Source organism: Lagopus muta, chromosome 4, assembly GCF_023343835.1.
Source record: "Lagopus muta isolate bLagMut1 chromosome 4, bLagMut1 primary, whole genome shotgun sequence".
Classification (NCBI taxonomy): Eukaryota; Metazoa; Chordata; class Aves; order Galliformes; family Phasianidae; genus Lagopus; species Lagopus muta.
In genome coordinates this window covers 67581421-67595590 of record NC_064436.1, presented here as the reverse complement: position 1 = coordinate 67595590, position 14170 = coordinate 67581421, and the positions used below count along the sequence as shown (strand labels likewise).

At 35.6% G+C, this 14170-nt stretch overlaps 1 protein-coding gene across 9 annotated transcripts in view; it reads left to right on the top strand.

The window, feature by feature from the left end:
- CTNNA2 (catenin alpha 2) overlaps positions 1–14170 on the top strand; it is a 456804-nt gene that overhangs the window by 231182 nt on the left and 211452 nt on the right. Inside the window, exon 7 of one of the 9 annotated variants that reach the window (XM_048942172.1) lies at positions 10283–11874. The exons of 7 other annotated variants lie outside the window; for them this stretch is intronic. In XM_048942172.1, the coding sequence (XP_048798129.1) occupies positions 10283–10288 (6 nt within the window). In that variant the 3' untranslated portion in view covers positions 10289–11874. Of the gene's footprint in view, positions 1–940; positions 1218–10282; positions 11875–14170 lie in introns of those variants that run through there. One more of the 9 variants, XM_048942170.1, reaches the window with a different exon arrangement.

Here is a 14170-nt window from a genome sequence, read left to right as displayed (position 1 = left end):
AAACATGAACATTTTATGAACAACAGGAAGGCAATTCTAAAATGTATCCCTCAGCCAGTGTGGTTTTGGGTTCCTGTTTTTAACAAGACATCAGAGAAGTATGCAGTTTCACAGCACTTCTGCAAATGAATTTGGACTTCATGTGTTGAGTAGATAGCCCTCTTCCTTTCCTGTGCTTTAAAGATCATTTTGAAAAGTTTAGAAAGATATTTCCTGATAGATGGAATGCCCTTTTGCATTACTTTTTCAAGAGAATCCACCAATCTTATTTGAATCCTGAATGGTTTTATTATGATAAATGTTTCTCTTGTGAAAGTTTGATTGTTATTTTTGGATATTTTTGGAAAGCATCTCTCCTTATGAGATCTCTCCTTGTTTTTAATCCATCACTTCTGGTATTGAATTAACTAAAATGAACCTGGCAGATACAAGGTATACACATTCCCTTAGAGCAAGGTCTTAAAACAAGGCAGTGTGTGTAGATGAACCTATTAATTATATGAAATATGTATCACATTTTGGAATTGAACAATTTCTTCATGTTTGTGGAAGGACAATTTTTAAGGATATCCCTTATGTGGTGCATTAGTGCTGTACAGCAAGAGGTAAGCAAATTTAGCAATGTCTATGCTCTGTTGTGTCCCTAGTTGAGGACAAACATTTTTCTTGTAGATACAACAGAGAAAAAATGTGAAAATGGGTTTGTATCAATATACACAATTGTCAGCAATGTTGGCCAAAGCTTGAATGCTCTTTGCAGAATTTCTAGCGGTGTAATATTTGGCGGAGGGACAGAATGAGCAGCTGCAGAACATCTTAAATTGCTACAGCTGTTTGCTTCGACGCAGCTGAGCCAGATTTTCAGTCAATTCCCCATTAACTTAAACTGTAACAAGATAAATGGAAATAAAGCAAGGTCGCGTTCAACTAAATCAAACTGTGGGCAGTTAAATTGAAACAGTGTTCTCATGTAGATAAATCCTATTGCGTGTTAGAAAGAATTTAAAATAGAACTAACTGCAGGAGGACCTAATTTAGAAGTTTACATTAAGAAAAACAAGAGAAATAATCTTGAATGGGAATTTCTTATGCTGAAAAAAATGGAAGAGTATGGTTTAGAAAACAGCTTCATCATCATTTATGCAGCTACTGAGAAAAACTGGAAAATGAGTATCTTCTCTGCTCTCAGTCACCTGTGCCTAAGCTACTAACAGAAGGTAAGTGTGTGATGGGCAGATAGAGTAAGCTATTGTCTTCAGGTATGGCTGGTATGAAAAACAGCTGCATGCTGAAGAGAGGTGCAAAAACAATCTTTTTGGGAGATCTTGATGTTTCTTTTTGATTGTTGTGATTTACAATCTCCGGGTTCAAGTTCCTTTTAGTTTTTCTTCTCAGATCTGTGAAATGGATATTCTTTGCCTGTAAGGCATACTTACATGGCAAGACATAAGATTGCATCAGGTGGTTCCCAGACCATGGGAAGCTGTTGGAAGTTTCTTTGATACTAAGAATGGCAGTGTTCAATTCTCTTCTCTAGTTAACAGTTTTCTTCCAACCATATTCTTTAATTGTTTTCAGATTTAAAATACTTTTGTTTGTAAGATAGGCATTGCCTTATTAATGCCTAATATTCTTCATGTTCTTCTCCGGATATTTCCTTCTCTTCCTAAATCTGTGTTTCTCTTTCAAAGGAGACAAAAGAATAGACAAAAATATAGATACATTGAATGTCTGTTGAGCATAGATATTCAGGTTGTTTTCTGTGGTTGTTTTCCTCCCTGTAGTTTCAAGCTAGGTAACAAAAAGTTGTCTTTTCCAGTGCAGCAAGTTCCAGGCTTGCTGATCTCTCTGCAGCCTGCATGGCTGAGAAATCAGTGCTGTTTTCTGTATCATTCTTTCTTAGCGTGAGTTTCCAGTAGAGCGATGGCTTCTTGGCTAGCAGCAATGGGGCGAAAGTTACTTGCAGGCTTTACAAAGGAAACATAACTGAGTTCCAGAGCTAATAACTAGTCATAAATTTTAGGCTGTATAATTCTCAGAAAAAAATAAGTTTATTTATGTAAGTTTAATTAGATAAACTTTATGTTTATGGCTTTAAGCTACTTATTTTGATTCAATTTCAATTCTATTTGAAAATTGCAATTGAAACCTTGCTGGATGCTGGGGAACTGTGAATAGTTTGAGATGTTTCAGTTGGTTAACATGGGCTGATTTACACGTGATTTTATTTTCTTTTGGCCTAGAAGTTATTATGGTATAGGATCATTGCTTGCACCTATCAAGAATCCATTCTCTAGTCACTATTTGCCATTATTATATGAGGCTTACTGGGAAGTTATATGCGTTATTAATCATAAAGTGTAATATGTGCATTAAGGATCATAATCAGATAATTGAAATGAACTTAAGGAGATGATTTGGTGGGCGAAATGTACAGTATTAATCACAGAATCATAGAACAGCCTGGGTTGGAAAGAACCACAATGGTCATCTAGTTTTGACCCCCCTTGCTATGTGCAGGGTCACCAACCACCAGATCAGGCTGCCCAGAGCAACATCCAGCCTGGCCTTTAATGCCTATTAAGTAAACTGTTGTTCCTGTATTTCACCAACGCAGACCTCCAGACCTCTTTAGAAGCATCTTGAAGCATCTTGTGTATTTATAATATCTTGGATAAGAGAAGACTTGTCTCATGGAGTAAGAATAGTTTAAAATTAAAGTGACTGTATTTTTGTTTTTTGGGTTTTTTTTCTGTTTTGTTTTGTGGTTTTTTTTGTTGTTGTTGTTTTTTGTTTGTTTTTTGTTGTTTTTTGTTTGTTTGTTTTTTCCCTTGGCTCGGTACAAATATCTCATTGACTTTTGAGGCAGTTAATCCAACCTTCAGGTAACTGACTATTAAAATTTCCAAACCATCTCTGCTGCCATGAATGAGGTCAGGTTTTGACCCCTTTTGAATCAAGGGAAGATCAGCCCAAGGGAGAAGAGAAACTAATTAAAATGAAGTCTCCAGGCCTGATCATCTTTCTGTGGAAGGCAGCTGCAGAACTTGAAAAATGACTTTCTGCTGTCCAGCCAAATTCTGGCTATTTGCTTCGCTGGGTGATAAAATCATCCATGACTTTAAGCAATGTAGAAGGCTGCAAATCTTTTGTGATGGAGGAAAAACTAGAAGCAATAGGTAGATATGACAATTCCTACAATGGAATCTCACAAATCCTCTGTTATAACTATGTAAAAGAATTAAGAAAATGTAGACTGCAAGGAGTCATTGAAATATCTAAGGCAGGTTTATGTTAAAAATGTGATTAAAAGTATTTTAATAAGCTTAACATTTTCATTTCTAAAATATTTTAATTTGTGTTGATACATTGCCTTTTATGTGTTTAGGTTTTTGGGCAGTATATTAGGAATGCAAAAGTGGAAATTATAGTAGTATTGAAACATATGGAGATAATTGACTGAAGACAGATAATGTGGAGTGTCTGGTAATTAAAATATGTTAATAAAACTATTAAAGTGCAAAGTTCTGATTTTTAAATAGCACTGGCTGGATTTGCTCGTCCTGTGATTAAGTTTATTTTGATGTTTAAACTAAGTGGCAGATAATAATTGCCAGGGCAAGCAATGTCAAAACCTTCACCATAAAACAGAGTTGTGCAAATAACTGATAATTACATTAGTCAACATGATTCAGCTGTAGGGAACTGCTGTGTTTTCTTTTGAGAACTGTCCTTATTTAAATATTTTGGTGCAACATAGCTACGTCCTCTTTTTCCTTTTCAAGTGACTGTCCAGCCTCTCTCATTTTATGTCATCATCACCATCGGCAGAAAGGCATCCAAGTGTTTATAAATTCATTCTGTTTGGGTAATACTGCCATTAGCGCCAGCAGCAGTTATGTCTACCTACATATTAAGTGCAGACAGGCTAAGGAAGAGCCCTAATGTGTGTCAGCATTGCATCTGTTTAAGCAAAGTACCAGAACTGGGGCCTGGGCAGGATCAGCAGGAGAATAACCAGAAGATAAAGGAATATACTTATTGCACTGTACTCAGCACTTACTAGTTCACAAATGATTTAATGCTAAAATATTGTGTATACATATAATGATATTGCATGCCACTGCATTACACAGGCATAAAATGATACCTGTGGTGTTGGTATATGACATCTAATGCCTCTAGTGTGTGACTTCATCCTTTAGCTCTCTGCAGTGTGTGTGCCCTTATGATATATAGATTGCCAGTGTGTAGATTCACTCAATGAAAGACTGAGTCCTGAAGCTCTGAGATGTGGTTATAACAGCCAAACCAGCAAGAGTGAATAACCACAAGAAGCAGAATAGTGCTTGCAGAGCTTTTCTGGCTGCTTTGCGAAGACAGGCAGCATAGGGAAACAGAGGTCAGGTTCATCACAGAATCTTTGTAGTGCAGGCTCTGGTTATAAACTCCAGCAGTGATTACTTAATGCTCATCAAAAGTGCAATCTTGGGGAACAGTGAGATGGATGAGGAGCGGATGAGAACCTTTATGCGTTGCTTGCTGAGCCCTGGGATGCTTATCCCTTGAGTTGCCACCTCCGTGGTGACTGCATCAACAACTTGCCTGTACCTCAGTGAAAGCTTCAGTAGGCTCATGGAATCAAAGAATGGCCAGGGTTGGAAGGGACCTCAAGGATCATGAATCTCCAACCCCCCTGCCACATGCAGGGCCACCAACCTTCACATTTAATAGTAGACCAGGCTGCCCAGGGCCCCATTCAACCTGGTCTTGAACACCTCCAGGGATGGATGGGGCATCCACAGCCTCTCTGGGCAGCTGTTCCAGCACCTCACTGCTCTTTCTGTAAAGAACTTCCCCCTGACATCCAACCTAAATCTTCCCTCCTTCAACTTAAAACCATTTCCCCTCATCCTGATGTTATCTACCCTTTCACGGAGTTGATTCCCCTCCTGTTTGGAGGCTCCCTTTAGGTCCTGCAATGAGGTCACCCCGCAGCCTTCTTTTTTTTCCAGACTGAACAAAACAAAGCATTTGGCTTTTTTCAGACCCAAATACCTTCTATTTAACCATTTTAATTATAAATAATCAGTATTGTTTTCTTTACCCTTTTAGCAGGATTCATGCCTTTGGGTGTATGATAGGTGATGAGATCAGAATATAAGTTTTGAATTAATTTTAAATCTTTTTTTTTTAAATATAGAGATGTCTATAGCAGTTTAAAACAATTTTGTGAAGAAAACAGTGTAAACTATTGCTGCAGAACAAATACTGGCTATATCTGGATTAGCAATATTAGAAAGTTATTTTGAGTTGCTGGACTGTACATGGGGATATATCAGTTTTTCAGGGAGATCTGAGCAAGGAAAATTCAGCTTATTTGTAGGTGAATTGGAAAGTATTATTTCTTTATAAAGGAGTTTATGTGTTTATATTTGCAAGTAGATCAAGCAGATCAAGACCATGCATCATAATATCTCTTGTTTTTATATCTTTGCAATTAAAAATTACATCAATAAAATCCAACTCCCCAGACTTTCATATTACTTAATTTGAAAAATCAAGAATGTTCATAGCTTATAACCAAAAGGTTTAAGGTAATACCTCAAATCTTGACTTTCTATGTGGTTAGTGTTGTTCTCAGCTAACTGCATCTGTGTAGAACTTAGGCGCTTAGAGATGATCTAGTGAATGGAGTGAAATACAGAGGGGGGGAAAGAAATCATAGACTATTTAAGGTACCTAGTTGCAATGGGATGAATTATCCCTTAGAACTGTCAAGTATAATAATCTTTCCTTCTTTCTTTTTCTAAAATAATATCACTTAGCATAATATAAAGTTAGATTTTTTTTTTTTTTGAAACTCTCTCTATACCTGAGTGCTGAAATAATAAAAAAAAAAAAGTCATAGAAAGTTATGGATGAGGATAATTACATTAATCACAAATAAAGAATTTAATTTTACTTATCTGCCTTTATGCCTTTTATCTAGAGGTGTCAAAATACATGCCAAAGGATAAGAACTATTGCTAGTGAATTTTGAAGATAGGGAAGCTAAGTACTGTCTGTGACTTTACTCAAAGTCACAGAAGACAACAGTAATATCCCAAGTCATTTTACCATGTCTAATTTTCCTGTCGATTGGAACTTGATGTTTCCAGGAAGATTTCAACTCAGACTGGATTTCCATTTCTACTCATAACTCATGGTTGAGCCATATAAAATCCATACCCCTATTGAAATAAATAAACCAAATAAGCAGTAAACTCTCTAAATTGTCATCTCAGTCACAGGGTAACATTCAAAGTGTCACTTCTCTGAATTACTGAATTACTTTCTTGCTTTTTCTTGTGAAAGAAAAAGAAACAAACAAACAAACAAACAAAAAAAAACAACAAACAACTCCTAGCCTCTTCTGCTCCTGCCAAGAAAGCTGGATATATTGCTGATCCTAGGAGAAAGGTTTATTCATATTTTTTAGTAGGTTAAATTGATAAATAACTAAAGGTTCTTTGTGTAATGTCTGTACATTCCTTATTCTTTTTATGCTTTCTTTAAGTAAATACCCCTTGGGTGTGATATTTTTTTTTTCCTCTTATCAACTCCTGCCCTTTCTTCTGCTACATTGCAACTGAAAAGAAGAAAACTGCATTAAGCAGAACTTCCTTAAAAATAACTTACAAAGGTATTTTGATATTAAAATGAGAAGATACAGAGGGCAAATTTGTAGTCATCCTATTGGCTAGGATTTGTTGTGATCCTCGTAGCATTTTCATATTTTGATGCTTATTGCAGAAATTATCCCCCCTTCCTCATTTTACATCTTTTGACTTTTTTTTTTCCTGTTTATTTCCAATATCTTACAAGTTTAATGCGTCAGAATAAATATGCTGCAGAATCTTTATTTTGATTACTAAAAACTCTTTCTTAACGACTTCTACAAAACTTAGCATCATGTTTTGACATCATGCTGCATATGTATCACCTAAACAAACTTTGCTATGAAATTATAGCGTTCTTTATCTATGGAAAAGTTACTATACTTTCCCAGTCACAATGGTAATCCAGCACTTTTTGAATTGTTAGAGGCTATGCTACATCCGTGCAACTCAAATATTTGGTAGTTTTAAAAGATCAATAGCTACAGTTTGGGGGAGGGCTGTAAGTTCATCAGTTGTTAGCAAAGATAACAGATTTTACAGGTCAAATGGACTCAGGTTGGATTTCACAGTTCACCTATCTTAGTTACAGTGAGAGCAGGATCAGAGCTGCATCTGAAAAGCGTCACCTTAAACAGCTGTGACTTTGTTTTCCACTTCAGAGGAAGCTGCAGTGTGGGCAGGCAATCTGAGAACCTGCAGCCTAGATTGAGCTGATTGAGGGATTGTATGGAAAGGTTTCCATAGACTGCTAACTCTGTGCTAAAAACTAAGATCCTGTAATAATACTTCAATTAAAAATATATTTTCATTTTCTTAGAGTCTCTTTTTTATAATCACAACAAATAAGCAGTTAAAAATTGAGTTAAGTTTCAGAAGATGAGTAGATTTTTATTCACAGATGTATCTATATGTTTTGTGTGCATGTGAGGAAATTGATAGTTTATATATAAATAAGCATAAATATATGTACATAAAAACCCAATAGGAAAACAAAGTGGTTGGCAGTGGAGCTGAGTATTTGCTGCTTAGAGTATGTTTCAGCATTATCAGGAAGCAATGAAAATATTGCATCTGTTGTCTCTGAAAAATGCCAGAAAATATTTGACTTATTATGTAGAAGGAAGAAAGTGAAAAGAGATACGGTGCTGAAAAATTGTACACAGTAGGAGAAAGAATTGACTGAAGAATAACTTGTAAACTTTTACACTTGCTGTATAAAAATGCCCTCCACTGATCTGGATTTCAAGTTTGTTAATCATCCATCTTTCTTTCCTTTGTGCTTCATGGAAATAGACTGTTAGCTTTTTGTTGGGCTCTGTTACATTTTTCTTTTTTTCCCAACAGAAAAGATGAAATTGTCAAGCTGGTATAGTTTGCTTCTAGAATAAGCCAGTGTAAGATTGTAATACTCCATTTTCACTTTTAACGCTATTTTTGACATGATGTCTTTGCATTTGACCTGTAATATCTGTTTTTTTTTTTTATGTTTTGGGTGAGTTTACTACTTAAATGGAAGCTATCCGTTCTCTCTTCCCTTTTACGGGGCTTCAATTACATTTCAATTTCAATTCTTGCCAACTACCTGCTTACACTTGAAGAATTTTTATTAAATACAATAAATTTTTAAAAACCAAACAACAACAACACACCACACTTTGGTTTTCAGTAATCACATAGTTCTGTTTTTCTGATTCCAAACCAGTGTCACACTTTTAATGTGATTATGTTGAACAAGAAAAAAATTCAGTTGTTATAAAATACAAACTGAATGACCTCAGAAGGTTAAGTTGTTTTCTCTTCTACCCTGACAAAGTTTAGAAAGAAAGAACTGGTTGTGCAAAATAGACATGATGCAGCTGAAGAAAAAAATGAGTAAAAATAGTAAAAAGAAATTTGACGTGAATTCTGAATACTAAGGGTGAGTTTTGGCTCTCGGTTATATGTCACTGTTACCCAAAGCATAACATGTCCTACTATTAAACTTAAATATGCCTTTCATCATAACCACTGATCAGTGTGTCATGTTGTGAGTGAAGTCTGTGTTAGGTAATGGACAAGTGTTCTTAGTTGAAAGCAGAAATAGATTGCACAGTGGCAAAACAAAAAGATGAGGAAGCTTCCGGTGTGCAGCCTTTTCTTAGTACCCAGACTGGGGTTGCTGGCAACTGCTTTGAAAATAACTTAATTTTGATACTGGCGTATGATCTGAAGGAATGATGACTTCTAGATCTGTCTCCCCTTTGATTCATGATGTAGCTGAACCTGCTGAAAAGAGGATAACTCCAATTGATTGGAAATTTCCCAATATAGCCTTTTCCGTGGGCAACACTGCAATCTAAATTCTCACTTTGTGGTAAATTCTGGTGGCAGAATCATCTTTTCAAGCTCCCAAATCACTTTTTCACATCTTTCTCATGCTGCAGGTATTCCAGGTATCTCTGGGAGACTGAAAATGTTTGGTTCTGTGCTTGCTTGAGTTTTCCAGAAAACTGTGACCTTGCTGTTTGAAGAGAAACTTGATTCTGTTTTATTTTAAATATTGTTCTCTGCATATCCAGATCCTGGTTTTGTTGCTGTTGTTCTGTTTTTAAGTGAGAATTCCATTTTCCATGCAACTTCTACAGCATCACTTTATTAGATTGAAGTGCTGCTCCATCCTATTGGAAATCTAGGTCCCATTCATGGCAGCTTTGGGTTTTGGCACTCATTACCAAACTCATTATGATACATACTCATTAATGCTCATTAATGATTTGATAATCATTAACTATTTTGAAAAAGAAAGCCCACTCAAATCAGGTTAGTAGAAGACAATGGACCTTGTGATTTCTTTGTATGCAAGGTGGGCATAAACTTCCCTTTTACAGAGGGTTATGGTCACAGAAGAAAGCATAGTTTTAGTATATGTCATATATGTGCTACTCCATGGGAGATCTATGAGTAATTTTTGAGCTATTTCTCAGTATAGTTAGAAGCATGCTGGTAAAGCTGTTTCTGACAAACTTATAGTCACAGTAAAGAGTGCAAATAATGCTTTTGTGGAACTTATGATTTGGCCAAGTGCCATCAGGCTTAGCTTAAGTTCGTCAACTTGATAGCTGCTACCTCTTGAATAAAACTCAAAGTACCAATGTAAATTATATAAGCATATCAGGGTTATTAAGGAAAAATCTGGGGAAATAAATAGCACAGAAATCGTTCAATTGTATTAATAAAGGTATTGATATGACTTCTTTGCATCTGCTGACAATTCTTAAGAGGCTTTGGGAAAGAAGTTAGTCAAACTGGGGTTGAAATATTAAAGTTTGAGGACAGATTCCAAAAAAAGAAAAGCATAGGATTTGAATAAATTTGGGTTGTGCCAGCATATAGAAATGGAAGCTAGAAGGAGGGGAGTAAAGAAGGGGGAAGGGGGGATGAAGGAACTCAGATGAGCTAGTGTAGCTCAGAACTAAGTGAGTATTATGTTTTCAGAAATTACATGGAGATTTCTGTATTTTATTTCCATTTTCTGCCACCTTCATAAAATTTATTTCACTTAACTTTCTCTTTCTCTTTTGTTATTGTCTTCCTCTCCTTTCCCCCTTTTTTGTGTCTTTCCCTCTCTCTTCTCTTCTTAGGTTTAAAACAGCAACAGAAGAACACATCCATGTGCCTCCTAAGATGTGCTTTTTCTTGAAATGAGTTGTGTGCATCCTTTTCCAAAGCATAGAAAGCATTTTCACTGTTTTTGTTAGTTTACTTTTAGTTATTGCCACTCTTTAAAAATAGTAACAAATTCAAAAAGTGCAACAGCATTTAAAAATGTGGACGTATTGATTGATATGAATATTAGGCAGACATGCAGATAGAGAAAAGTAATCTTACAAATTAGAATGTGGTGAATATAGGGATTCTCAGTGAAAATTCCAGAAGTATTTTGGAGGCACATTACAGTAGACTTACTAAAGAAACTTTAGTACTACGTACTATAGGAAGAATTCTACTCTGAAGAGCACAAATTCTAACTAGGTAATGCATAATGAGTATTTTATCAGTCTAACTCTAAATTTAAATGAGTTATGCTACAGGAAGGAAGACTTCCTGCTGTGTCCCAGGAAATAATTTCTTATTCTAACTGCTGGGACTACTTCTGTAATAACAGTCAACTTGAGCAGCACCATCTTTGTCTGAGAAACCTAACGGCATGTCCCAAGTCATGCAAGACATGCATTTTTAAGACCACAGTTTTTCTTGTTTTCTAGCACTTGCAATGCTTCGTGACTAATGCTTGCCAACTTTCACTGACATCAAGTTGATTTTATGTCATTTGATATCAGTACCCTTAATAACTTTGTCTCAGTGAGCTGTGTGTTTGTGCTAAGTTTTTAGCCTGCTAGTAGCATGAAGAGAAGCAGGCCAGCTACAGTCTTGTGACATCACCACTGTTTGCTGCAAGACCCTTGATTGCTCTTGAAGGCTTTCTGTGTAAGTACTGAGCACTGCTAGGCTATCCACGCATGCACTGATACCCACTGATACCTTTGTTGTTTGAAATAGCTGAAGAGGGCTTGATGGTGAATACGTACCGTTCTATACACACAGGAATTTAAATAATGTGGAGGTGCTGTTCTCTGTTGAATAGGAAAGTAGGGATGAAGAGGCATCTAAGGAGCTTGTATTTATCACTGCTACAATTGAAGCAAGCAAAGAGCTGAGCTCTAAAGCAATTTGGAAAGTCACACGAAGGTCTGAAATTGTCTTGAAAGAGTATTTTCAACTATTAAAAGGCTGTGAGTCCTACTTTTTTCTTTAATTTTTAAGTATCTATTTTTTAAAATCTCCTTACCAAGAAGATTGGGGCTGTCTCTTTCTCCATAAATATATTTTGATAAAGAAAATCCTATTAACCTTGTAAATATATATAGATAGATAGTACATCTGTTAGAACAGTGGTTGTTCCGGTAAGTCTCACAAATAGTGGTGAATTTGCTTATAATAATAAAGTTGTTTTAGTCTCTGCAGAAGACAGGAGAGTCTAACAGAGGGGGAATTGAGAGATATTCTCAAGACATAGGCAGAGTTGGTAGATGTGGTAGAAAAACATTTAATTATGGTGGGACATGCTGACTCAGGGCAATTCCAGAGGCAGATGAGCTTGTGAAGCCACAAAAGGAGAGTGCAAAATAAAATACAGAAGGAAAGACTGTTATATAAGCCCAAATTTAAGAAATTGGGGGGGGGGGGGGGGGGGGGAAGCAGATAGGAGATTGAGCTTGAAGAGGGAAAAACAATAAATAAAAATTCCAGAGTAGTATTAGAAAATGGTTGTGTAAGGGGAAAGGTAAAGCTCCCTGCCTTCTACAGCCCCAAGAAAGTATGTGTTTTTACAGATACTGTGTAGGCTGTGTGTGCTGGGGGCTTTTTCCTCCAGCAAAAAAAGAAGGAAGAAAAGATCATATAATATTTTCAATGCTACTTCTTTGAGTTTGCCTTTACTGTTTGGGGAGTATCACTTAATTTTTAGGTTTAGTTTGTGTGTCATATAGTAAGTATCTGAGGAGATATTGCAATAGTCCAAGAGCAGATGAAGTCCTGTCTTCTCTTGAGTCTAATCTACCTCTTCTTCACTTAAAAAAAAAAAAAAAAAAAAAACTCTGTGAAATTATTATTTCCATAGCTCTTATTTTATGTTATGATTACATAATAGTAGATGACATTCCATGACTAATGACCAACACAGAAGATCAGAAGATCCTCTTGAAAGATTCATCTAAATTTCATACTGCAAATCCTTCTACAAGATGTTGGGTGTTTTGGTTTGGTTTTCTTTCTTTTTTTATTCTTTTTTGTTTTGTTTTGTTTTGGTTTTTTTTCTGTACCATGAGAAAATCAGTTAGCTGTTAGGACCTTCTTAAGCCAGTAGCACCTTTTTTTTTTTTTTTTTTTTTTTTTTCCTTATAAAATATACTTTTAAAAGTACTTGAAATATTTTTTAATATCAATATCAGACATCAAGTTAAAGCTTGGAAATGCCATCTTTGGTACTTGAGTTGATGATCGGTTTCATCAGAAATGTCAGTTGCCTCTATTACAGAAAACATCAGAGACATACCAGAACAATTTCATGAGGTTAAGGCACTCATGAAACTAACACCTTGGTGATTCTTCCTTAGTCATGCTGCACAGTCTTAGGAAAATCAGAGCGTAGTTCATCTCCAAACTCTAACCATCCAAAGTGCAAGGATCAAATGTAGTCTCATTCAGGATTCCCCTACCTTCAGCAGAATTATTTCCAGAAGAGATTTTGTCCCATTTGATCATGTTTGGCCGGTATCTTCTAAAAAAACCCTTCACCCCTCCTGTGTTTGCAGGCAGCCAAGGTCAGGGTGAATGTGTATAATTTACATGAGTTGGGATGGATGAAATTAATCCAGTTCTTAATCTGTCTGTAGTCTATTCATCACATGTAAATTAAGGATATTAATGGTTCATTTTCATCTATTTCTTGTAGAAAAAATAATTTGATATGACAGGGAACTGATTGTGTTGGAATATTACAAGTGCATAGCACTAAAGGTGAAATAAAGAAGAGGAGCAGTATAGGTGATCAGTATAACAGAAATCTAATAGTTATATGTAACTGTATTTTGCATTTCCGTCGGAAATCACAGTGACGTGAAGTACTCAATATAGTCTCCATCACTTCCTAAAACAAAGTTTTAATCATCTAGTTTTTCTATTGGAACCTATTTCCTTGCAAGAAAAATGAAAGATTTTCAATTTCTTGTTTTAAATCTCCTCCCCCAGCCTTCTGCTTGTTAGTCTTCCTTCTAGAGATTCCCATCTGCCTCATGTGTTAACAGTGGACTTTCTGGTGCAGAAGAATTTGAAAGAATCTATGTTTTGAATTAAGTTATTTATTTTGACAGTAAATTCCTATTAGTTAGGTGAATCATATCCTTTATTCACCATAGAGTGAATCTTTACAAACAGTCATGTAAGGATTACTCTAAATGGAAGCAGATTTCTGTACACATAATGCTCTACTATTTTTTTTATTTTTAAAGAGGGGAGTGGAAAAGAATAGGCTACAGAAATAGAATGAATTCTGAAAGAAATGGATGCATGTAAGTTCTCTGGTATTTAATTCCATAGTTGCCATGATGATGAATCTATTTCATACATTTACACAGATATCTTTAGTCTTGTGTAGGTTTTAAACAAGGTAACTCATATCTATATGGATTCTTTTCAAAGAGTTACAACTGTAACTGTAAACAAACCAATAGAACAAGTTTAATGCAGTCTTTATAAAAGGTGGGGAATGTACAGAAAAATGAAGTCACCAGTATTAATAATTATATTATGCTCAGTAAAATACATCCAGCATAATAGTTATGCTGAATTAAGAGTTTGTATTTACTGAGAACATGCCATTGGATATCATACAAGTAGGTGAATTAAAGAATATTTGTGTTATATAAATACATGTTTGACAGGAAAAAAAAAGTCAAGAGGACAGAGCA